Raw genomic sequence first — 27,300 nt, forward strand, 5'->3', positions numbered from 1 at the left:
TATTAGTGCGGGGCAGTCCTGGGACAGAATCGGGGCATAACAAAGACCTACCCAGTTAGATTTTAGTCTACTAATCTGATAAATGCAAAAATAAAAAGGCCTTTTTTACAGGTGCGCTGAAAAATGATTCTGTGTGCGCCCAAAACCCGCACCTACACTACCAAGGCCATTTTCAGTGCACCTTAGTAAAAGGACCCCTATATATTTCCCTTCCCTAGAGGGCTTACAATGTAAGTTTTTTTTACCTGAGGTAATGGAGAGTTAAGTGATTTGGCCAAGATCACAAAGAGCAGCAGTGGGATCTGAACCAAACTTTACTGGTTCTCTGTGGTTAGAGCACAGGAAAAAGGGCCCTGTGGTAGCGGTGAGGGCCGTTTTCCCTGCGCGCCAGGGCCCTTTTTACAGCAATGGGTAAAAAGCCGTCCCTCCCAAAAAAGCCATGTAGTAAGATAACCCTTACTGCGTGGCCATGTGGTGGGGTGCTCCCGCGGTAACCCAGCTCAACAATGCCCAATTACCACGCTAGAGAAAAATATTTTTTTTCCAGAGCGCTGGAAATGGCGCATGCGCCAGCCAAAAATACTGCCTGTGGCCACATTGAGCCAGAGGTAGTTACATTTTCGTGTGCACTAAGCTTGCGTTGGGCTTACCGCCACTTTGTAAAAGACCCCCACTGCTACTCCTTTACTCTGAGTCCAATTCAGCTTCAAACCACTGAATATCAGGGATGTGTGTGTGTGTGTATATATATATATATATAGCATTAGTTCATAGTTCATCTTTATTTGATATACTGCCTATAAAATTGCTATCTAAGCAGCGTACAATACAAAAATAATTCAGCCCGGGGGAGGGGGGTGGACTTTAGATGGAAGCACACATTAGGAATCCTAAGTTACAATAGAAGAAAATATAAAACTACTAAATAGAATATAGAAATTAAGTTATAAATTTTAGGGTACTACTCTTTACCTAAGGCACAATAGGGAGGAAGGTAATATTTCTATTTGACAGGACACAGATATCAATTACAGCTGGGTTGCATAGATTGGTTTTAACATTAAACAGTGGACACAGTGCCAAATATTGACTTCAAAATTATCAAATTTGGTTTCTATGCTGCAATTACTTAAATTGACTTATTTTCAACAAAGTAAATAAATAAATTTCATATCACACATTCTTTTTTAAAGATACTTGTGGAGCAATCATCAATAGAACAGTATATGTGCGTATGTGTGTGTTTGTGTGTGCTTAATTGTATGTATGTGTCCATAAAATAAAGTTTTGTATAAGGCAAACAAGTGAATGATACTGGATGCATCCGTTTAACAAGTTTTAATAGAATAGCAGACAGAAAATATATTTACTATAAGTTGTATAGTAACACCACCACCTTTTCAATGTATTTCACTCTAAAGCTTAGTTTTCTCTGATGATGTTGGATTGCTGCCTTCTTGCATACTGTCCATCTCCTTGGTCACAAAGGACAAGGAAGCAGAATTTATGCAGTATCTTTTACCAGTTGGATGAGGCCCATCATCAAAGATATGTCCAAGGTGAGCACCACACTGGAACAAGACAAAATAATTATGTTTCTAGAAACATGATGCCAAGAAATTTTATACAACAGTAATGGGGTTTATATTCAAAGGGATTCTCCATTCAAGCTAAATTTGGGGGTTAGCAAGACAAAACATAATATTGAATATTTCCCTTCACTCTATTGGTTAAATTTTGTCTGGCCAACTCACTGGCTACACAAAATTTAGACAGTTAAAGAGGGTTGGGAGGCATTCCCAGGGAACAGCAAAACTGTATCTTAAGCACTGGACAATGTCTGGAAGACAAGTCAGCCTGAAATTATCCAGATAACTCTGATTGGATATATTCAGTAGCAGACTTATCTTGATGTCTCACTGAATATCTGATTAAAGTTATCTGGATAACCTTATTCCTGACCTGCTTGCTGAATATTGCCCTCTATATTGCTAATAGATCTACTAAGCACATATTACTTTGCATAGATGAGTTATAATGAACTGTAGATTTTGTGGTCACTGCTTGTACAGTATCATAGAATCTCAAGTTTTAGTTGTATAAACATAAGATATTGCTTAATATTCTAAAAATTTGAAAAAGAAGGCAGAATTAGGGCTATACTCTGTATAGATCTATGATGCAAAAACACCTTGAGTATTGAATGACGTTCTGGTTGCCCCACATAAAAAAAAAAGTTAAAGGAACTAAAAAATGTACAGTGACAAAAATGAAAAAGGAATGACTACCTCGAACAGATTAGGGCTGTTCAGCCTGGAGAAGAGACAACTAAGAGGGGTATGACAGAAGATAATAAAATCATGAGTGCGGTGGAACAGGTTAACAGGAAACAGTTATTACATCTTCAAATGTACACTCAGTAAAACTAACAGGTAAAAACTTTAAAACAAATTGGAAGAAATATTTTTCACTCAAGAAACAATCAGATTCTGGAATCTGTTGTCAGAGGATGTGGTGAAGGCATCTGGCATAGCTGGATTTAAAAGGAGTGTGGACAAATTCCTAAAGGAAAAATCTATAAGCAATTAGCTCTTGAAACAGCTAGTGCATTGTTACAAAGATCCTTAATAATTATCACAAAAGAGGGACATGATATGATAAAAAAATCCATGAAGAATTTAGATGTAAAAATAGCTTTTTTTTTTTTTTTTACTTTTTCAGTACATTTGTGATGAAATCAAACAAAATAGTTTTGTAGCATCTACAAACTGCATAAACATTACAAAAAAGTTATATCACTTAACAATCAGAGCAATACTTTTGAATTTTAATAATCAAATATGAATAAAGAAAAAATGTCATTTTTAGTTCAAGATTTGTATTAAATAAATAAATCGTAAAATATAGCTAACCTAATAACAGGATTACAGCTTGTCTTTCCAAATGAATAGTTAAAGCCACAAGTGTATCAATGAGCTTTGCATGTTCTGCAATAGTGGCTAAGAAAGAGCCACTGATCTCTGGAGGGGCTTGGTGACATAAATGGCATCTTGGAGCCTTTGAGTGGTTGAGTCCATTGTGTTCTCAAGGTCCACTGAGCAGTGGCGTAGCCAGACAGCCAGTTTTGGGTGGGCCTGAGCCCAAAGTGGGTGGGCACAAAATTTTCTCTGCTCCGCCCTACCTCCACTTCAAAATATAAATACTTTAGCTAATGAGGATCCTCAAGCTCAGTCAGCTGAAGACTTTCTCTGAAGGTGGCCAGAACTCTCTTTTACCAAGCTTGGCAGGCAGCAGCAATGACCCTAAGCCACTGATGCCAGCACCCCACACATGCTTAGCTGTCGATGGCTCAAGGATGCTGTTGCCAGAGCTTGGTAGAAGGGAGTTCTGGCCGCCTTTGGAGGAGGTCCTTAGCTGGGGATGCCTGGGAATCCTCACCAGCTATACAGCAAGGGTTAGGACTGTTGTAAGACCTACTTGGCCCAGGTCAGAAAATAAAGGAGGGTTCCCCTCCCCGATTCCCTCTCCTCTTTGCCTCCCTTCCAATTTTCCACCTGCCATTATTATCACACCAACAGAACCTCACCAAACACAGAACAAGGGATCACAAATTAGAAATAAAAATATTTAGACAAAAATTGAAAAGGAACCCCAAGAAGTTAAACATAGCATTACTGTAACACTGGAGACACAAAACATGCATTTCCTTTTCTACAGAACACAATACAAAGACATTTCCTATGCACATTTCCAAAAGCTAACATATTCCATTTAAAACATTTGAAATAAAATGCTTTGTTTCTACCTTTGTTGTCTGGACATTTTATTTTTCCATCTTGCTGGTTCCAATTTCTCTTTTCTGCTTTCCTCTCTGCCGTCTGCTAATTCTTCTTCAAGCGGCTGTAGTCCATTTGTCTTTTCTCCTCTCTCCTGTCTGTTCCCTCAATATTCCTGCCTCTGACATGTTGGTCATTCCTTTGTAGCTCTTTTCTGCCTCTCTCTCACCCTTCTTTGTCTCCTTTTTACTTTTCAACTACCTATCAAATTTCCATCTTCTTCTTTCACCCACTAGCTCTCCCATTCCCCATCTTACTCCTCCCCATCCCTACTTTCTCTTTTATCTTTAATCTACTCCCCATTACCATATTTCTACCCTCTGTAATCACTATCTCTCATTCATTTCCTTGCCACCCCCTCCTCCCCCTCTTGCCCTCTCCCACAGGGTTCCGCCATTCCCATCATCTTCTCCCTCCACCCTTCTAACCAGCATCTGATCCCCTCCCCACCCCACCATGGTAGCCTTATATTTTCCTGCCCCTTCTCTCTTCATTCCTGTTAAATAGTAATAGTAGTAGTCCTCTCCCCCATGGCCCAGCATTTCCCCCCTCACCACCTACTGTGTACCTCTCATCCACCTCCATGTCTATCTCACCCTCTCATTCCCACTGTCCAACGTCTCTCTCCCCTTCCCATACAACATATCTACCTTCCTCCCCTCTACCAGCATGTCTAACATTTCTCCCTTCCCTCCACCCCTATGCCCACCATTTTGCCTTCCTCTCCACCCCTATGTTTAACATTTCTCCCCCTCTCACCACCTATCCCCTCTCTATGCAGCATGTCTCCCTCTCCTCCACCTCATATGCAGCCAAGACTTCTCCCTTCCTGACCCCTCCACCCATTTACTGGATCTCTCCCTTCTTCCCCATGCAGCTTCTCCCCCACCCACCATGCCCCATCATTCCATCTTCCCTCCACCCTGTGCAGCATCTTTCCTTCCATCTTCTTCCCCCCCCCCCCCCCCCCCCCCCGTGCAGCTGCTGTCCCCGGTCTTCCCTCCCCCATTCCAACATCTTTTCCCCATCATCCCTTGCCCCGTTGCGTGCCACAACTTTCACCCCCATCTTCCCTCACCCTCGCAAGCCCACCCAGCAGCAATTCCGATCGCAGGCAGCTCCTTCGACTCGCACACGCTGCCTGCCGGCTGCCTGCTCAAATCTCCTTGCAGCTCAGAGGAGAGGCTTCCGGGTTAGCGCTGCTAGTAGCTGCAAGGAGGTTTGAGCGGCAGCCGGCAGGCAGCATGTGCGAGCCAAAGGAGCTGCCTACGATCGAAATCGATGCTGGGCGGGCCTGCGAAGGTGAGGGTGAGGGAAGATGGGGATGAAAGTTGCGGCACGCCACGGGGGAATGGATGATGATGGGGACCGGAGCCTCCGGTATCGCTGTGCTGCTGGGCGGGCCTGACCCCAAATTGGGTGGGCCCAGGCCCACCCGGGCCCACCCGTGGCTACGCCCCTGCCACTGAGCTTGCTTCATTTTGAGACATGCCAAAAGAGGTGCATGTACCGGATAAGGCCATAAGGCTCAACATTCTCAACAGGCTCTGTGCTGATGTCTGCTTACTCTTATGAATTTCCACCATTACGGATACCAGAGTGGTGATCCTTTCCTATGCAAAAAAGGCCTTTGCACAAGTCACATCTAGTAGAGCTCGTATGAAGTCCAATTGAATTGATGGACTTAACTGAGACTAGGGAAAGTTGATGATGAGCCCTAGTAACTCCAGCTCCTGGAAGGTAGTGTACACCACTTTGAGCTCCTTTCTAAGATGTTCTCTTGACTAGTCAATCATCCAAATAGGAAAACACGTGCACTCTGCATAGAAACACTGCTAGTTTGTCAAATAGCCAAGTAGCTAACACGAGGTCAAGGGTTGACTAGCAACAGCTTGAAAAGACTGCAGTTAATCCAGAACACCGCAACTTGACTGATTACTGGACATAAGAAATTTGACCATGTATCACCTATACTTATTAAGTTACATTCTCTTTCAATCACTGCACTAATTTCATTTAACTCCTGTTTATCTTTCTAACAAATCATTAAAATAAGAACCTCAGTGTGAACTGTGTTCCTCTCAAAAATGTTTGTTTCAAATACCCTCTTTGAGTTCCATTAAACTAGCAAACACTAGGAATATGGGGGTCCTTTTACTAAGGTGCGCTGAAAAATGGCTCGCGGTAGTGTAGGTGCGGGTTTTGGGCATGCGCCAATCCATTTTTTAGTGCACCTGTAAAAAACGCTTTTTTTGCCGAAAATGGACGTGCAGCAAAATCAAAATTGCCGCATGTCCATTTTGGGTCTGAGACCTTACCGCCAGCCATTGACCTAGCAGTAAAGAATCCGTGCGGTAATGACCTACGTACGTCAAATGCCACTGGGCGCACGTCCGTTATGCGCGCCCGAAAAAAATATTTTTCAGATACGCATATCGGATGCATGCCAAAAATAAAATTACCACAGCTTGGGCGGTAACTCCATTTTGGCGTGCATTTGGTGCTCGTAGACGCTTATGCAGCTTAGTAAAAGGGCCCCAGAGTGTTTTCCTATGAGAAACAAAAAGAAGTGTCCCCCGAACAACAAAACAAACAAAAAGATGGGGGTAGCCCAATATAGTTCCAATATGGGGTGTTTATTAACAACTAATCAACTTTGTACAACACCAACAATGGCTCGACACAGTCCTGCGTTTCAGCGCCACATTTGCCTGCTTCAGGATTCAAATAATTTCTGTATAATAGCACAACATATATACAATGTAAATGATAAAAAATAAAAAAAGGAAAAGTTAACAAAGAAAAATGGCCTCTTTTACAAAGAGACCTTTTTGTAAAAGAGGCCGTTTTGTGGCAAAGTGGCTTTTTGTACAGCCACTCTGCCACATGTTATTTTGGCACTACCGCCGACCCACCTTGGGAGCCGGCGGTAGTGTCACCCCCAGCACGCCATTTCCAGAACAACTGGAAATATTCTTAATTTTTACCACTGGGTCATTGCGGGAGCCCTTATGGAGGCAGTAAGGGCTCCCCCAGGAAATGGCCACACGGCAAGTTTGTACTTACCTCACAGCCATTTTCTTTTTTTTTTTTTTTTTTAAACCCTGCTGCAGTAAAAGGGACTTTGGCACGCAGCAAATCCAAGTGCTCATGCTACCGCAAGACCCCTTTTACTTCAGCTTTGTAAAAGGGGCTCTAAATGAACTGATGAATAATAAATAGACACACTGATATATAGGCTTACATCTATAAAAAAAATATATTAAAAACATAAATTAAAACAGATAGAGATGAATCTTTGTCCCCACGTTACTTTCTAGTATTCACTCTGTATCAGCTACAATTTTACTGCTAGTATTTTTTTTAAATCATTAAGCAACTTAACAGTCATTAAACTGAGAGTATATTGAAGACTTCTACATGCTAGAAACTTACTTGAAAGCAGCTTGTTTCAACCCTGTGCATCCCATAGGAAAAGTCATCAGTTAAAGTAATCGCATCAGGATTAATCACCTCATAAAATGAAGGCCACCCTAGAGAAAGTAAAGTTATGGTTATAAATATATGGAATTGATAATATGCACTCGCAATAAACTTGCTATAAAGAAAATTTCTATATAGCACTACATCCAAATATCTTATTCAAAAAAGGAAGAAAGACTTCAGAAACTCAGCAAATTGCCTTATTTTAAAGACAAACTTTTCAGTTGAGCAGGCTTCCTCATTAGTCTTAAAAAACCTCCTTGTAATAAATTTATCTTCATAGTTTTATTCAATTTTGTATATATTTTCTTCCCAAAAGTTTTTCCAACATAGATTAAATCCATATTTCCAACTATAAAACACTTAAGTCAGGGCACTTATCTGAAATTTGAAGTTTCTCACTGGTACGCTCAACAGAGTACCACTGTTTCACTTAAAGTTTCCTCAGGAGTGTGACTATTACGTTCACTGGCTTAACACCATCTTGGATATCGCCAGTGATCATAAGAAAAAAGGCTGCATAGAATTGGACACAGTTTTAGTGTCAGTAATGGTCACGCTTCTGAGGAAGCTTTAAGTGAAACAGTGGTGCTCTGTTGAGCGTACCAATGAGAAACTTCAAATTTCAGATAAGTGTCCTGACTTCAGTGTTTTATAGTTGAAAATATTGATTTAATCTATGTCAGAAAATTTTTTTGAATAAAATATATAAAAAATTGAATAAAAAACTATGAAGATAAATATATACTCAAATAACTCCAGACAGCCCAGAACACGGCAGCCAGACTCATGTTTGGAAAGTCAAAATACAAGAGTGCAAAACCCCTACGAGAGAAGCTACACTGGCTCCCACTAAAAGAACGCATTACATTCAAAGTATGTACCCTAGTACATAAAATCATCCACAGCAATGCCCCAGCCTACATGTCAGACCTGATAGATGTACCATCCAGGAATGCTAAAACATCATCTCACACATTCCTTAATCTTCATTTCCCCAACTGCAAAGGTCTAAAATACAAATTAATGCACGCATCAACCTTTTCCTATATGAGTACGCAATTCTGGAACGCACTACCACGTAACCTAAAAGCGACCTATGAACTGACCAACTTCCGAAAACTACTAAAGACCCATCTCTTCGACAAGGTATACCACAAAGACCAAAACATGTGAAACTCCCACATGCATTCAGAAATGTCAATAATGCCTTCTATTATATTACTTTCATGTATTCTATTACCATGTAACCCAAAATCCTTCTGTAACACCAAAGGTCTATTATCTGCTCACATCCACTATTCATGATGTATTGTAAGCCACTTTGAGCCTGCAAAGAGGTGGGAAAATGTGGGATACAAATACAATAAATAAATAAATAAAATATTACAAGGAGGTATTTTAAGACTAATGAGGAAGCCTGCTCAGCTGAAAAGTTTGTCTTTTAAAATACGGCAATTTGTTGAGTTTCTGAGGTCTTTTTCCTCCTTTTAAAAAATAAGATATTTGGCCAGTGCTATATAGAAAAACTTGCATTAATTGAATATTGGAACATATTTTATAAATATATGGCCTAACATTCAGCTGGGCAGTCAGCATTTATTTTCCAACACTGGCTGCTGCAGCGTGCATTTGCTGTAACAGAATCTGTGCTTAGTTCCCTGCATCCCGGCACCCAAAGCTATGCAACCTTTTGAGAATTACCCCACTTATCTGGATAACAAACCAGATAGTCAACGAAAGCTGCCCTATCTTTAACTGGATCATTATACAGTTAGCAGACTGAATACACCACTAACAAGATAACTCTTAATTCTGCCCAAGCTCTGCCTGTAGACTGCCCATTGATATCTAGATACTGCTGAAGCAGCATGTAAGGATATTCAGCACCACTCTATTAATAATGATGCTGAATATCCACAGATAGATTCAGCATGGCTTTGAATATTGACTTGTCAAACTCAAAGAAGAAATACCAAACTAAAAGAAAATAAGGTTAATATTACTGGATTCTTGGCATCTCTGAGTTGTTAAATGTTAGCATGTACTTTCTGCACATATGCATGTAAACTACAGAATTTTAGAATCTGCACCTATATGTGCAAAGTCTACCCATGCTCCACACCGACCCTTTATGTTTTACTCATTGCACACCCACAGTGAAAGTTCGAGCCATGAAACTTATGTGCCTACTTTCACACTAGTCAGTATAAGAGGTCACTTAGACATGTAAATTACTAAAATACTGACATTTACATGCATTTTTGGTATTTCATGATGTCATTTCCAGGAAGCATTTTTGAACCACCAGGAGCAGAAAACGCTGATGTGCCATTTTGAAAGAGTTCACCTAGCACACACTGCAAAGTGTGGAGCATGGACATTAAAGGAGTGACAGTAAAGGTATAGTTAATGGTTAATGAAGTAGGCTGAGAACCTAGGGAACCTGGCTCAATTTGCACTGCAGCTCCTTGTGAACTTGGGCAAGTCACCTTAATCCTCAATTGTTTCAGGTACAAAACTTAGATTATGGGCCTACTAGGGATAGAAAAAGTACCTGCATATAATTAATGTAAACCAGGCGCATAGTGAGACCTCAATTGGGGGGGGGGGGGGGGGGGCGGAGCCCAAAGTGGTAGTGGTGGGGCACATTTTGCCCCTCCTCCCCTCTGCTCTCCACACGTAACTTGGCTGGCAGGGATCCCTTCCTCCAGTGCTGTTCACTACCATGCACCTGCCCTGCTTCCCCCCGCGGCGTGCATGCTCGGTTTTAATATGATATTTTAGAAAGATTACTCATCTGTTTTTGAAAAGAAGTAGGCTAGGGAATACTAATCGACTTCTTTTCAAAAACAGATGTAATTTTTCTACAATTCTTTTTGAGTGATCTAAGATGAAGAAAATATGAATAAAGAAGATATGAGTTAACATTTTGAATTTCATTTGACCCATGAAGATAGATGTGTTACTGGTCTGTAAGATCTGCTTAGCTAGCGAACCAGTTTATCTGTCTCACCTCCTTATTCTTTACTGTCCTTCCCATACACTTATATCTTCTCAGCAGAATCAGCTTGTCGTTCTATCTGTTTGTGAAATTAGGCATGCTGTCACTCAGCAATCCATAATCCCTGTGAAAGCCCCGACCCTTGGAACAGGCTATCCAGTAGCTTATGACTCTCGCCCCCCCCCCCCTTGCAATTTTTTAAAGCTGACCTGAAGACTTTCCTATTTATAAATGCCTTTAATTAACTTACCCCTTCTGCACTTCTTGGGAGCGATGCTACCCTGGAAGACACGATGCCCTCCTCCTGTGTTGCCCTCTTTGCTTTTCTTTTTATATTATATTTCTTCCCTCATCCCCTTGCTCTGTTGTCATCTCCATTTTCCTCTTTACTCTTTTTCCCCCTTATATTGTAAGTCACTCAGACATTTTTAGATGGGTGGGGTATAAACCTTTAATAAACTTGAAACTTGACACTGCAACTCTGTATCTGTCATACCGGAAATGGCAATCGCCATCACGGTACTATGTAAGCCACATTGAGCCTGCAAATAGGTGGGAAAATGTGGGATACAAATGCAACAAATAAATAAATAAATGTGCATAATTTCATTGGTGAAGTTTAAGACCATGGGAGTGGAGGAGTGGCCTAGTGATTAGGGTGGTGGACTTTGGTCCTGGGGAACTGTGGAACTGAGTTCAATTCCCACTTCAGGCACAGGCAGCTCCTTGTGACTCTGAGCAAGTCACTTAACCCTCCATTGCCCCATGTAAGCCGCATTGAGCCTGCCATGAGTGGGAAAGCGCGGGGTACAAATGTAACAAAAATAAAAAATAAGTAGTACTGCTAAGATCATAATAAAAGTCAAAAAAATCTAAAAACCTAAATTTTGAATAAACATTTTATAACATGGACATTCCTATGCTGCCACAATAATATCTATGTCCCTTGTTTTGCCCCATTCATAGTTTGGTCGTTCAGTTTACAAAATGGATGCTCATGCTGGATGTAACCAGCACATGGATGTCCATTTCTCGTGTATTTTATAACAGGCAGTTTATGCCACATAACTAAATTTGTTGTCAGCAATGATGATACATAAATTGATATAATTTTAAGTATATGTTATCAGATTATTATAATTTTATTAATTCAACATATTTTGTTATGTTGAATTAAGTTACTAGCTGTCTCCACTAGCGTTGCTCAGTGATAAGTTAGTACTTTGTAATTGAGAAAAGCAAGGTTTATTTGTGAGAATACTGAATAAGTATGCTGAGGGGTGAGCGTGCGTAGAGGTGTGCTACTCTGCGGTGTGTGAGAACGGGTTAGTGTGAGTTGGGGTGTGGTACTGAGGGGTGAGTGTGAGTGGGTGTGTGTGATTAGGGTTGTTTTGCTGAAGGGTGTGTGAGAACAGTTAAGTGTGAGTGGGGTGCTTTGCTGAGTGCTATATTAGAATGGGTTAGTGTGAGTGGGGGGATGTGAGAATGGCTGAGTGTGACTGGGGTGTTTTGCTGAGGGGTGTGTGAGAAAGGGTGACATTGACATTGAGTTTAATATAGTGTAACAAAGAGAGGGAACTAAGTACAAAAAAAGTCGAAACAGAAAAAACAGCACAAAGGGCCTTTAAAAACGAGGGGAACAAAATTCTTTCATCCTCCCTGTCGCATCAGCTCGTAACCTTGGGGTTATCTTTGACTCCTTTCTCTCTTTCTCTGCACATATCCAACAGACTGCTAAAACCTGTCATTTCTTTCTCTATAATATCACCAAAATTTATTTATCTTTTCTTTTCTGAGCAGTCTACTAAAACCCTTATCCACACTCTTATCACCTTTTGCTTCTCACAGGTCTCCCACTAATCCATCTCTCTCCCCTTCAATCTGTTCAAAATTCTGCTGGACGACTTATATTCCGCCAGTGTCGCTATGCTCATGTCATGGTTGTGGCCGTGCCCTTATGTTCAGACTTTACTGTTTCTCTATATCTAGCTCTGTGACCTCTCCAGTCTGCCTTTTTTCCTGTTGTTGTTCTTCCTGTTAGCCAAGCCTTGCTTTGGTCTCCCTGCTTCTGCTTCATTTCCTACTTGTGACATCATCAGCCTACTCCTTTATAAGGACCCAGGGAGCTTTCCTGCGTTGCCTTTGCAACATGTCTACTTTCCTTTTTCTTGTTGTACTGTTGTGTGATTCTGAGGGAACTGGTCTTGTTATGCTGTGCCTTTGGGCACAGCCTTGAGCCCTGTGTGAGTGGTTTTGGTTTCAATCTGTATGGATTACTGCCCTGTTAGGTTTGCTCTCAAGCAAAGCCCTCTTCTGTTTCTCTGTGTGTGTTGTTCTGCTTTAAACCTGTATGGATTACTAGCCTGTTAACTTTGCTTCCAAGCAAAGCCCTGTTCTGGTTTGAATCTGAATAACGTATAGCTGCACGCACACCATCAGTGTTTACTCACACTGATGGTGTGTGTGCAGCTATACATTATATTTGGAGGATATCAAGTTCCACATCGTATGATACTCGGAGGAATATATCATTGAAAACACCAAGACGTTTGAAAGCTATCTGTAGAAGCCTCTCTTGTCATTGGTGTGACCCCTGACGCACTTGCGGTAGCCAGGGGCGTATCTGGAATCCGGCGGTAGGGGGGGCCAGAGCCAGAGAGAGGGGGCACATTTTTGCCTCCCTCCCCCCCCCCCGCCGCCACTCTCCCCCCCCCCCCCCCGCCGTCAACCCTCCCCCACTGCTTACCTTTGCTGGCGGGGGGGCCCCAAACCCCGCCAGCCGAGGTCCGACCCGCAGTCTTCCTATTTCGTCTTCCTCTGACTCCTCCGTGGCCATGCTGTAAGTAACGCTGCTGATTCGTTGAATCCAGTTCGGAGTCTGACGTTGCAGCACGTTGTATGCGCGTACACGTTGTATGCTGTGACGTCAGACTCCAAACTGGATTCAACGAATCAGCAGCATTACTTACAGCATGGCCAAGGAGGAGTCGGAGGAAGACGAAATATGAAGACTGCGGGTTGGACCTCGGCTGGCGGGGGTTGGGGCCCCCCGCCAGCAAAAGTAAGCAGCGGGGGAGGGTTGACGGCGGGGAGGGGGGCCAGGGCGAAATCTGCGGGGGCCCAGGCCCCTGTGGCCCCACGCAGATACGCCCCTGGCGGCAGCACCGAAACACGGCCCGTGTCAGGTCTTTCTTCAATCAAAGTTCATTATTAAAGTTATTTTCTGAATGAAAGAATTTTGTTCCCCTCGTTTTAAAGGCCCTTTGTGCTGTTTTTTCTGATTGAATTTAATATGCCATAAAATCAGAAAATGTGGAGACTGTATCCCAACTGTATAATTAATAAATTTACAACACAACCTAGAACTAACTTTTCTTTTCCGATCAATTTGTTTACGCTGATTTTCTTGATTAGTTGTTTAATTCAATCTAGCAAGTGCCTGCCATTTGGCTTTCACCATTTTCCTCTCAAAACACAGCCTTCTTTTTAAGGGCATATCTAGTCAGTTTCCTGCCCTTTTTGAGGAGCGTGCCCCTGGCAAGGTAGTGAATTCATGCACAGACACACACTTCCCAACCTGACCCCAATACTTTCTCCCTACCTTGTTCACAGCAGTCTCTGAACCAAGAGCGTAGCCAGAACTTCAATTTCAGGTGGGCCCCAAGTTAACATGAGTGGGCCCTTCCCACCCCCACCCCAGTACATACATACAAGTATTTTAAAATTTCCCTCTGCCCTGCCCCTGCTATCATTATCTTTCTCCCCCTCCACCCAGCATCTGCTTCTCTCTCCCCCATCCCCCCCACCGCCTGGTACCTGCTCCTTTGTCTCTCCAAGCCATCACTGGCAGCAGTTCCAGTAAGCAAACAGCACCAGCCCTACAGTCCCTGCCAGTGAATCAACAGGAAGTTACTTCATTGAGGGCAGGACACAGTATAGTGAAGCCTGCAGGGGCTGGCAAAGGTTGCTTGCAGCAAGCGCTGTCAGTGACGGCTGAAAGGTAGATGGGGGCAGAGGGGGGATTCAGAGAGAGATGGGAAACTGCCATAAGAGAGAGTGAGAGAGGAGACAGGAGTGAGGCACCGCAAATGAGGTGCTTTGGGTGGCCACTAGACTGGATGAGCCTGTGCCCACCCAGGCCCACTGCTCTGAAACCCCCATGTACTGAAATTTGGAAGAAGGTATTAGAGAATGAGAGAGGGACAACTGTTGTCCGTGTTTCTCCCTACCAGTCTCTGAGCCCTCACCTGTCCCACACAGTCTCTGTCACAGTCTCCCAACCCCTCAGTTTGTTGCTTAGTATTCTGTCTCATCTCATGGACTTGGGAGGGGGTACTGAATTCATGCACACACACAAACACTTCCCAGCCTGACCCCAATACTTTCTCCCTACCCTGTTCCCACCAGTCTCTGAACCTCCCTTGTACTGAAATTGTTAGGGAAGAGGGTATTAGAGAATGAGAGAGGGACAACTGCACAGCTGCTGTCTGTGTTTCTCCCCACCAGTCTCTGAGCCCTCACCCTGTCCCAAGCAGTCTGTCGATTAGCAACAGCAAGAAAGAACTTTCCGACCTGCAGCCTATTCATTTAATGGATGGATGTATTTCCCCCCCCTCCCTTGTGTGCCCCCATGAACCGAATCACTTCAAACTATACAATAACCTCGGCAATGGCAGGTAGAGTCTGCAAGCCGGGTTTGGTGGCTATAGCTCTTCAGGGGCCGGAGGAGTGCGGACACAAACAAATACACGCGTCTGCTTTACATATATAGATTTGTGTATCTTATTTATGATTTTTATTTGATTTAGTTTATGATGGATCACCCCTGACGATGCCTGAGGGTGAAAATTGGCCACGTTGTGTATCTTGATGAATAAGTCCCTTTGAATTTTAACCAGTGGCATAGCCAGACCTCACGGTGGGAGAGGGCCAGAGCACGAGGTGGAGGGGGGCACATTCTGGTCTGCCGCCCCGCCGCCGCCCCCCCTCTGCCTTACCGCCCTGCTGCTTCCCACCCACTGCCGCAGCAAATACCTTGGCTAGTGGGGGTCCCCAACCCCCACCAGCTGAAGTCTTGTCCAACACTGGTCTCTGGTGCCACCATGCTGCCTGCCCTGCGTTCTCTTCCCCTCACATCCTGCACGCTCTTATTAGTGAAAAGAAGGAAGGAAGACCAAATGACAGTCGGCATGGTTAAAAAGTGAGGTGAAGGAAGCTATTAGAGGTAAAAGAAAATCCTTCAGAAAAATGGAAGAAGGAACCAACTGAAAATAATGAAAAACAGCATAAGGAATGGCAAGTCAAATGCAAAGCGCTGATAAGGAAGGCAAAGAGAGACTTTGATAAAAAAAAAGATTGCGTTGGAGGCAAAAACACATAGTAAAATGTTTTTAAGGTATATTAAAAGCAAGAAGCTGGCCAAAGAATCAGTTGGATCGCTAGATGCCCGAGGGATTAAAGGGGTACTCAGGGAAGACAAAGCCATAGCTGAGAGATTAAATGAATTCTTTGCTTCGGTCTTCACCAAGGAAGATTTGTGAGAGATACCAGTGCTAGAAATGGTATTCAAAGCTGATGAGTCAAAGAAACTGAATGAAATCTCTATAAACCTGGAGGATGTAATGGCACAATTTGACAAATTGAAGAGTAGCAAATCTCCTGGACAGGATGGTATTCATCCTTGAGTACCGATAGAATTGAAAAATGAACTTGCGAAACTATAGTTGGTAAGATGTAATTTATCTTTAAAATCAAGCATGGTTCCGTAAGATTGGAGGGTGGCCAATGTAATGCCAATTTTTAAAATAGGTCAGTATGTTCACATATATATAATTTGATTCATTTGTTTTATTGTTTTAATAGTATGCTTTCACATCTGAGTGAGAGATAGCACATCACAAATTAAATCCGGAAAATCACATTGTGGAAAGTATATGAATTTCTTGGACTGATCTCTATTTAATCATATTTTTGTTTGACCCAAAGTTATCTAGAAACACATGGATGATAGGGAAAGCTACATCAGAAGCTTACATAAAATTGATTCAGGACAACAGGTCTCCTTTATTTAAGGAATTTTTAGATGATTTTTTACAAAAATCTTTAGAGGAACAGACAATTGCTTGGATCTACAGTGGTGGAAATAAGTATTTGATCCCTTGCTGATTTTGTAAGTTTGCCCACTGACAAAGACATGAGCAGCCCATAATTGAAGGGTAGGTTATTGGTAACAGTGAGAGATAGCACATCACAAATTAAATCCGGAAAATCACATTGTGGAAAGTATATGAATTTATTTGCATTCTGCAGAGGGAAATAAGTATTTAATCCCTCTGGCAAACAAGACCTAATACTTGGTGGCAAAACCCTTGTTGGCAAGCACAGCGGTCAGACCTCTTCTGTAGTTGATGATGAGGTTTGCACACATGTCAGGAGGAATTTTGGTCCACTCCTCTTTGCAGATCAGCTCTAAATCATTAAGAGTTCTGGGCTGTCGCTTGGCAACTCGCAGCTTCAGCTCCCTCCATAAATTTTCAATGGGATTAAGGTCTGGTGACTGGCTAGGCCACTCCATGACCCTAATGTGCTTCTTCCTGAGCCACTCCTTTGTTGTCTTGGCTGTATGTTTTGGGTCATTGTCGTGCTGGAAGACCCAGCCACGACCCATTTTTAAGGCCCTGGCGGAGGGAAGGAGGTTGTCACTCAGAATTGTACGGTACATGGCCCCATCCATTCTCCCATTGATGCGGTGAAGTAGTCCTGTGCCCTTAGCAGAGAAACACCCCCAAAACATAACATTTCCACCTCCATGCTTGACAGTGGGGACGGTGTTCTTTGGGTCATAGGCAGCATTTCTCTTCCTCCAAACACGGCGAGTTGAGTTCATGCCAAAGAGCTCAATTTTTGTCTCATCTGACCACAGCACCTTCTCCCAATCACTCTCGGCATCATCCAGGTGTTCACTGGCAAACTTCAGACGGGCCGTCACATGTGCCTTCCGGAGCAGAGGGACCTTGCGGGCACTGCAGGATTGCAATCCGTCATGTCGTAATGTGTTACCAATGGTTTTCGTGGTGACAGTGGTCCCAGCTGCCTTGAGATCATTGACAAGTTCTCCCCTTGTAGTTGTAGGCTGATTTCTAACCTTCCTCATGATCAAGGATACCCCACGAGGTGAGATTTTGCGTGGAGCTCCAGATCTTTGTCGATTGACAGTCATTTTGTACTTCTTCCATTTTCTTACTATGGCACCAACAGTTGTCTCCTTCTCGCCCAGCGTCTTACTGATGGTTTTGTAGCCCATTCCAGCCTTGTGCAGGTGTATGATCTTGTCCCTGACATCCTTAGACAGCTCCTTGCTCTTGGCCATTTTGTAGAGGTTAGAGTCTGACTGATTCACTGAGTCTGTGGACAGGTGTCTTTCATACAGGTGACCATTGCCGACAGCTGTCTGTCATGCAGGTAACGAGTTGATTTGGAGCATCTACCTGGTCTGTAGGGGCCAGATCTCTTACTGGTTGGTGGGGGATCAAATACTTATTTCCCTCTGCAGAATGCAAATAAATTCATATACTTTCCACAATGTGATTTTCCGGATTTAATTTGTGATGTGCTATCTCTCACTGTTACCAATAACCTACCCTTCAATTATGGGCTGCTCATGTCTTTGTCAGTGGGCAAACTTACAAAATCAGCAAGGGATCAAATACTTATTTCCCCCACTGTATGCTATCCCTCACATGTTTTAGGCTAAGATATATATGTCTATATTATTATTATTATTATTTATTGCATTTGTATCCCACATTTTCCTACCTATTTGCAGGCTCAATGTGGCTTACATAGTTTTCTTAATATTGTCATTTCAGGATATCAGGTACAATTAGTAGTGTGTAGCGATTAAGTAAGGGAAGAAAGAAGAAGGAAGGGAGTGATAGGGTAGTTATATAAGGTGGGCATTCATAATTGAGTGGGTTGGTGAGGTGGCTCAGTGAGGCTGTAAATTTTCATTGTAGGCCTTGTTGAAGAAAAATGTCTTCAGAGATTTTCGGAAGATATTTGTTTCGTTGATTGCTTTTAAGTCTGTAGGTAATGCATTCCATATATATATTTCTGTGCATGCCCATTCCTTTACAAATGCATGCTGCTGTGAGCCCACATCACAGCATATGCACTATATTGGTGGTCTATATGGTTGCCTAGAGGAAGGCCTCTATGAGACAAATGTATTTGCAGTAGCACAAGTAGGCCTACAGATCTTAACCATAGATATGCGTCTTTCTTCAAGCAGAAACCCAAACCCAAAGAGAATACAGGTCAGCTGTTTGGGTGCTGGTGCATCTCTCGTAGTTCAGTGGCAAAAACTGCAATGTAGTCTTTAATATGTGATGTGTCACATGATAGGCCATCAAGGGGAGGCGGGGATAGTGCTGGGCAGACTTATACGATCTGTGCCAGAGCTGGTGGTGGGAGGCGGGACTGGTAGTTGGGAGGTGAGGATAGTGCTGGGCAGACTTATACGGTCTGTGCCAGAGCCAGTGGTGAGAGGCGGGGCTGGTGGTTGGGAGGCGGAGATAGTGCTGGGCAGACTTATACGGTCTGTGCCAGAGCTGGTGGTGGGAGGCGGGGATAGTGCTGGGCAGACTTATACGGTCTGTGCCAGAGCTGGTGGTGGGAGGCGGGGCTGGTGGTTGGGAGGCGGGGATAGTGCTGGCCAGACTTATACGGTCTGTGCCCTGAAGAGGACAGGTACAAATAAAAAGTAGCACACATGGATTTATCTTGTTGGGCAGACTGGATGGACCGTGCAGGTCTTTTTCTGCCGTCATCTACTATGTTACTATGTTACTATGTATCAACAGGCCCACCACACCAAGACCTCCAGCTAAAAGCCAAATGGAGCAACTGTTGTGCTATGTGTATAGCTGTACAATCTGGCAAAATAAGGCTACTATCTAGGCTACCATCAGGGTCTTCCCTGGGGTGCATCACATGTATGGTTACTACTACTACTACTACTACTACTATTTAGCATTTCTATAGCGCTACAAGGCGTACGTTACAGCTGTGTAGGGCTTCCATGTACGTGGGTAATGTGGTACAGTGTACAACACTGCATGGTCATGTCCAAAAGGCATGGCCATCATTCCTGTTACAATGTGCGTGATGGTCTGGTAATCCAATAAGAATGTTCTCAATATGTAACACATCACAGGCATGCTATACATAACATGGTTAGTGATATTTGCTCTGTATTCTGTGTATTTGCAGATCCTGATGCTGTAATCTAATGCTAGGTCTTGGTCCTTTGTGCGCTCTTTTGTGTGCAGCCTGAGGGCACATCCACTATGCCCTTAGTTTGTTTATGTTTGCTTTTTCTACTTATTTGTTGTCACTACAATATAGAAATTGGCCAACCAATTCCCACCTATTAGGGATGTAGACCTCTCAAACCTCATCTTGGTTCTTACCCTGAAGTAAGAAAGCCTCCTACTCTCATCCATACTTGTTAAGGTTCTTTTTATCCTATAAGATTTATAGGATTATTTAATGTTTGTGCCCTCTGCAACAAATGTCTACTTGTTAATGATCTTATTCTAGACTATAATCTTGACCACTTATGTCTCACCAAAATCTGGCTAACAGAGTCTGAGATTTCTTATCTTATTCAAGTTCTCCACCAGGATTTAAGCATCATTTGGTTCATAGGCAGTTAGAAGGAGAGGAAGTCTGGCTGTACTTTACTCAGACCATCTACCCATCACCTCTCTAAGCTGCCCATTCTCACACTTTCATCGAAAACTGGACACGTCCCTTAGACACCTTCCCTCCATTAATTTCCTCGTACTCTACCAAACCGCACTGATATCTTCTATTTCTCTTACAGAAGTGGAGTGGAGGAGTAGCTTTGATCTCCTTCCATGGTTTTCAGTATGCTGATGACTCCCAGATCTACCTCTCTGCACCAGAAATTTCAGCAGGAATCCAGGCCCAAGAATCAGCCTGCCTGTCTTACATTGCTGTCTGGATGTCTCACCGCCATCTGGAACTAAACATGGCCAAGACTGAGCTTCTTATCTTTCTCCCTCAATTCACTTCTCCTCTTCCCCCTTTCTCTACTCTGTGGATAACATTCTCATCCTCCCTGTCGCATCAGCTCGTAACCTTGGGGTTATCTTTGACTCCTTTCTCTCTTTCTCTGCACATATCCAGCAGACTGCTAAAACCTGTCATTTCTTTCTCTATAATATCACCAAAATTTATCTTTTCTTTTCTGAGCACTCTACTAAAACCCTTATCCACACTCTTATCACCTTTTGCTTCTCACAGGTCTCCCACTAATCCATCTCTCTCCCCTTCAATCTGTTCAGAATTCTGCTGGACGACTTATATTCCGCCAGTGTCGCTATGCTCATGTCACGGTTGTGGCCGTGCCCTTATGTTCAGACTTTACTGTTTCTCTATAGCTAGCTCTGTGACCTCTCCAGTCTGCCTTTTTTCCTGTTGTTGTTCTTCCTGTTAGCCAAGCCTTGCTTTGGTCTCCCTGCTTCTGCTTCATTTCCTACTTGTGACATCATCAGCCTACTCCTTTATAAGGACCCAGGGAGCTTTCCTGCATTGCCTTTGCAACATGTCTACTTTCCTTTTTCTTGTTGTACTGTTGTGTGATTCTGAGGGAACTGATCTTGTTATGCTGTGCCTTTGGGCACAGCCTTGAGCCCTGTGTTAGTGGTTTTGGTTTCAATCTGTATGGATTACTGCCCTGTTAGGTTTGCTCTCAAGCAAAGCCCTCTTCTGTTTCTCTGTGTGTGTTGTTCTGCTTTAAACCTGTATGGATTACTAGCCTGTTAACTTTGCTTCCAAGCAAAGCCCTGTTCTGTTTTTCCGTGTGTGTGTGGTTCTGGTTTGAATCTGAATAGATTCCTTCCTTGTTATCTAGGCTCTCCAGCATAAGCCTGTTCTGTTTCCTTGTGTGGTTTCCCTAGTTACCTTTCACTGTTCAGAGAGCCGGCTGTTGCCAGCCAGCTGCTTTCCTTGATTACTTTTGCTTCCCTAGCCTAGGTGCTTTCCTTGATTACTTTGTTTCCATGCAGCTAGGTGTGCTCTGTCTCTGCCTGCCTTTCCTTTCCCTACCCAGCTGTGTGGATTGTTTTTCCCTTTGTTTGCTTTAAACCTTTGACTGCAGTGTAAGCCCTGCTTTTTGCTAATTTGTGTTTTAGAAGTAGCCTTTCCCTTTAGCCTGCTTTAGCTCTTTGTCTGCTATGTCTGTCTCCTGATTCTTGTGAGCATTGCTCCTTATCTGATTTGTGTATGCAAAGGCAGCTTTCCCTGTTTGCTTGCTTTTCCCTTTGTCTCTAGTGTCTGTTATATGACTCTGTGGCACAGCCTAGTGTATTCCTATGAGTGGCTTCCCTTTTTTCCTTGAGTGCCTAGTGGCACACCCTTGAGTATTCCTTTGAGTGGCTTCCCTTTTCCCTGAGTGCTGTATAGTACAGCTTAGAGTGTTCCCTCATGAGTGGCTTCCCTTATCCTTGAGTTCTGTATGGCATAGCCATGAGTGTTCCTCTGTGTGGCCTTGTCTTGAGTTTTTCCTGTGTGCTTTCTGTTTGTTTGTTTGTTTGTTTGTTTATTTATTAGGATTTATTTCCCGCCTTTTTGAAGGAATTCACTCAAGGTGGTATACCGTAAGAATAGATCAAACATGAGGAATAGGCAATTACAGCAGTAAAAATATTCAAGTAAGAATACAAAATATGGCATAGTATACTACTTGAGAACAATGAAGCAAAGAAAACAGTGGAAAACAAAAAAGTCCTCTCTCAAGTGGTGTCTTCTTAAACAAGGTCTTTATTGCAAAACAATTAAAACAACGACCCGACACGAATCGTGTTTCGGCCGTATAGGCCTGCGTCAGGGGTCTATAAATAAACATAAATACAAATCAATAAACGAACATTTAGATTTCATGTGAAACATACTGAAATAAAAACATATATATATATATCGAAAGACTTTTAAAATGAGGTTTAAAAATACATGCATAGAGGAACATACCTATTCACTTCCAATCAAGGAAGAGAATATGTAGATAAAAGTACTGGTCAAATTTCTGCAAATTGAAATGCTCTGTGATAAAGAGATAACAAAAAACAAATTTCATATAATGTTATCAAATAAATATAAATATAACCCAGAACCATATATCCATATTTTTTGAACATCCAATTCATATTATTGAAACATTTAGAAAGAGGGGATTGTGAATCATAAGTGTTAATAAAACAGCAAATATTGATGTATATGCATCTCTACAATTATTAGCACCAAACAACAAAAAGACAAATAAATAATACAGAAACCAGAGGAACAAAATATGTAGATGCGAACTGCAAATGAATAAAATCATTATATAGTGAGTATGAGAAAGACAGGTCACAGATCTATATATAAAACCAAAAGATCAATAAAATGTGTGTTAATATTTTTGCATAACAAATGAAAATTTGTAAATGAAAGCACATGGAATGTGTTAAAATCTTATTAAAATTTTATGTAATCATGTGTATATAAAAAAGAAGAAAAAGAAAGAGAGAGGGGCATGGTGAAACCGGGCATGTGACTTCAAAGCAATTTTCCATAAACGTAGCCCAGCCTGCAGACCTACATTAATATAACAGGACAAGGCAGAGCACATACTGTAGGTGTAATTTACATTATCATATGCCCATGCGGTCTATTATATGTGGGGAAAACCAAAAGGGTAGTGAAAACAAGAATAATAGAACATAGAAGCTGTTTGACAAGACAGGTGCAAAGTGCCCCATTGGTCCCACACTGGACTGAGAAGAATCATACTATAGAAGATCTTAGGTTTTTTGTATTTAAAAAGATATATATGTCATGGCGGGGAGGAAATATTGATGTTAAGTTGTTAAGAGAAGAACAAAGAACAATATATACTCTAAATACAATTATACCAAACGGTCTCAATACAGACACGGATTTGAGTTCATTTTTGTAAGATAGATGTTTATGATGACAACACAGATCAATATATGCGAGTCTAATATGGTGAAACTGTGGTTCCCTTCTTTTTATTTTGTATTTTTTATTTTTATTTTTTATTTTTCAGCGTCGGCCGGACAAATGCTGCCCCCTTTTTAAAAAAAGTATAGCATCAAGTGCACAAGACGTTATTTTATACACTCAAATCAAAAATTTCTAAGTTTTAACATCTCCGCCATAGTTATTAGGCAAATCAATAATATGTTTATTTAAAAATCACTTATTTAATGTGTGAAATATATTTTATTTATTGATGGTACAAGATTATGTTTATATGTGCAAGATTCATTCAAATCGCCACTTTGTTCATTCATATATATATATAATTTTCTGTATTTTCACGTGTACAGATTTTTTTATATTTTTTTATCCCTTTTGACGAATTTGGGTGCATGGATATCGCGTGTAGTTCCGCTGTTCATATTTAAGTAGATAGGCGTTATCACGTTGTGTTTTGTGCCTTTGAAATCAGCGCTTAGATGCCTAATTAACTCTTTATCAATGCGTTCAATTAATGTATTTGGGCAAACAGTTTGTATATATTTTTTATACCTAGGTTTTTATTTACTTATGCATACTGTACTTTTGGATACGGCACTCCATAATATTCATTTGCAATGATACCGGTTCGACGTCATTTCCTGTTCATTTTTTCTCTCTTTTTTTCGCTGAGATCTTTTTGCCGGTTGATCTTTCATTTGCCCATTTCTTAGTTTCGAGCTCACAATACGTTTGATATCTGTTCAGCTGTGCATAATTTAAAATATAGTTCATATATCCACACGGGATTGATGTGACGTCACTTCCGCTGTTTAGTTTTAAAATCCTGTTGTAGTCCCGCCGTTTTGCTTTCGTTTTTCCATTTGTGAACTACTGGCTCGATAGTGAAGTTTATGCAGCAGTATCCTGGATTTGGTATGTGACAAAATTTAGTTTGTGATTTAGTTTTATGTGGAAGCACCCAGCGTCTTCAACATAGGTGAGCCCTAAGTTTTAAGTGGCGATTTCATACACTTTGTTTTATGGCTATATCGGATGGGTGTTACCTTTTTAATAGTGCCTCCACAAGCGCCCATAGATATATAATTTGGGGATTAGAGATGTCAAGGTTAACTCTTGAGTATATACAAATAGCGGCGTGTATTAATTATGGAAGCGTTCAATTGTTTTCACACAATAGGTACATTTTGGTACGTTTTCCAAATACAGCATATGTGTCTTAACTTTTAGCTGAAGGACCTCTCGGCAAAGTTTACTTATGCCTCATTTTTGATTTTGATTTTTTTAACTTTTTCAGAGTTCAATACTGATTACCTTCATATCTTTATAGTCTGGTGATTTATTATTGCATCAGTATGTGCTCTGCCTTGTCCTGTTATATTAATGTAGGTCTGCAGGCTGGGCTACGTTTATGGAAAATTGCTTTGAAGTCACATGCCCGGTTTCACCATGCCCCTCTCTCTTTCTTTTTCTTCTTTTTTATATACACATAATTACATAAAATTTTAATAAGATTTTAACACATTCCATGTGCTTTCATTTACAAATTTTCATTTGTTATGCAAAAATATTAACACACATTTTATTGATCTTTTGGTTTTATATATAGATCTGTGACCTGTCTTTCTCATACTCACTATATAATGATTTTATTCATTTGCAGTTCGCATCTACATATTTTGTTCCTCTGGTTTCTGTATTATTTATTTGTCTTTTTGTTGTTTGGTGCTAATAATTGTAGAGATGCATATACATCAATATTTGCTGTTTTATTAACACTTATGATTCACAATCCCCTCTTTCTAAATGTTTCAATAATATGAATTGGATGTTCAAAAAATATGGATATATGGTTCTGGGTTATATTTATATTTATTTGATAACATTATATGAAATTTGTTTTTTGTTATCTCTTTATCACAGAGCATTTCAATTTGCAGAAATTTGACCAGTACTTTTATCTACATATTCTCTTCCTTGATTGGAAGTGAATAGGTATGTTCCTCTATGCATGTATTTTTAAACCTCATTTTAAAAGTCTTTCGATATATATATATATGTTTTTATTTCAGTATGTTTCACATGAAATCTAAATGTTCGTTTATTGATTTGTATTTATGTTTATTTATAGACCCCTGACGCAGGCCTATACGGCCGAAACACGATTCGTGTCGGGTCGTTGTTTTAATTGTTTTGCAATAAAGACCTTGTTTAAGAAGACACCACTTGAGAGAGGACTTTTTTGTTTTCCACTGTTTTCTCGAGCCATGGTATACTACTTGCAATGACAACACAATACATAATAGAACATTATAATTGGTAGTGAAGGGTAAGGCAAAGTTGTAACATATAGATGAGTAAGAAAGTACGAAGAATTTGAAAGTAAGGTGACTGATTTGAAGAAAGTTGCACATGAGGTCAGAGAGATGGTTAAATATTATCTCAGTTAGGCTAGGAGTGGATAAACATGTCCCGCTGCAGTATGTGCAGCCTGAGTCAATCCTTGTGTGTGTGAGTGAGACTAACAAGTTAGTTACTTCTTCCATTAAAGGCTTGGTTGAAGAGCCAAGCTTTCACCTGCTTCCTGAAGTAGAGATAGTCTTGTGTTAAGCGCAGCCTTTCAGGCAATGCATTCCAGAGTGTGGGGGCTACTCCCGAGAAGGCTCGCTTGCGGGTATCACATTGTGTAATGTCTTTTGGAGAGGGTGTAGTTAATGAAAGTCCTTGGGAGGACCTTAGTGTCCTTGGCGGTGTGTGGAGGATCATCCTATTCTTCAGATACTCGGGGCCATTTCCTTTCAGGGCCTTGAAGATCAGGAGAGTTTTAAATTTAGCCCTGTATTGTACTGGTAGCCAATGAAGTTTTTGCAAAAATGGTGTGATGTGGTCACGTCACTTGCAACCTTCTATGAGTCTTGCTGCTGCATTCTGAATCAACTGGAGCTGGTGCAGGCCCTTTGTAGTCAGACCATTGTATAGTGCATTGCAGTAATCCAGTCTTGATGTTACCATGGCATGCACAACTGGGATAAGATTTACCTTCTCGATGTAAGGAGAGAGGCAGCGTAGCTGTCGCAAATAGTAGAAGCAGCTCTTGAAGGTTGCTTGGATTTGGGGAATCAGAGTAAGTGTTGAATCTAACTGTAGTCCAAGGTTCCTGACTTGTGGAGTTCATACTTCCCAACAGGGATTTTGATGTCAAGTATGTATCCACTTGTGTTAGAAACCCAGAGAAGCTCGGTTTTACTTGGGTTCAGGCAAAGTTTGTTGTGTTTAGCCCATTCTTGAATTGATGTTAGACAAGTAATCAATTTATTCAAGGCTGTAGGTAAGTTAGGTTCAATGGGTATGAGTACCTGCACATCATCCGCACAGATGTAGAACTGAGTGTCCATTGACCGAATCAGCTCAGCTAGTGGCTTGAGGTAGATATTGAACAGAATAGGTGGCAGTATCGATCCTTATGGTACCCCGCAGGTCAGTGTCCATGGTGGTGATGAGTTGCTGCCAAACATTATGGATTGTTACCTGTCTGATAGATAGGATCTGAACCAGGCAAGTACTGTACCATTGATTCCTATTTCTGTCAGTCGTGCTAGCAAGATATCATGATCCACAGTGTCAAAAGCAGCTGAGAAATCTAGCAGTACTAACATCAAGGCGAATCCCTTGTCTCGGTTTCTGTGAAGATAATCTAGCAGGGATATGAGGACCGTTTCTGTTCCATAACCGGGTCTGAATCCAGATTGACATGGATCTAGCCAGTTACTCTTTTCTAGCCATTCATTAAGTTGAACACAGACTGCTTGTTCTATGAGTTTCCCTAGAAATGGGTTGTTGGATACTGGCCTGTAACTTTCAAGTTTCTCCTGGTTAAGGAGGAGTAGCCTAGTGGTTAGTGCAGTGGACTTT

At 41.6% G+C, this 27,300-nt stretch overlaps 1 protein-coding gene across 6 annotated transcripts in view; it reads right to left on the bottom strand.

Moving 5' to 3' along the window:
* Positions 1 to 234: 234 nt before the first annotated feature.
* MSRB3 (methionine sulfoxide reductase B3) overlaps positions 235 to 27,300 on the bottom strand; it is a 254,166-nt gene continuing 227,100 nt past the window's right edge. For 5 of the 6 annotated variants that reach the window (XM_030216947.1, XM_030216945.1, XM_030216944.1 and 2 more), the window contains 2 exons: positions 7,272 to 7,369; positions 235 to 1,571 (listed from right to left, as the gene is read on the bottom strand). In XM_030216947.1, the coding sequence (XP_030072807.1) occupies positions 1,416 to 1,571; positions 7,272 to 7,369 (254 nt within the window). In that variant the 3' untranslated portion in view covers positions 235 to 1,415. The remainder of the gene's footprint in view (positions 1,572 to 7,271; positions 7,370 to 27,300) is intronic. The other variant, XM_030216943.1, reaches the window with a different exon arrangement.

Source organism: Microcaecilia unicolor, chromosome 10 (assembly GCF_901765095.1).
Source record: "Microcaecilia unicolor chromosome 10, aMicUni1.1, whole genome shotgun sequence".
Taxonomy (NCBI): domain Eukaryota; kingdom Metazoa; phylum Chordata; class Amphibia; order Gymnophiona; family Siphonopidae; genus Microcaecilia; species Microcaecilia unicolor.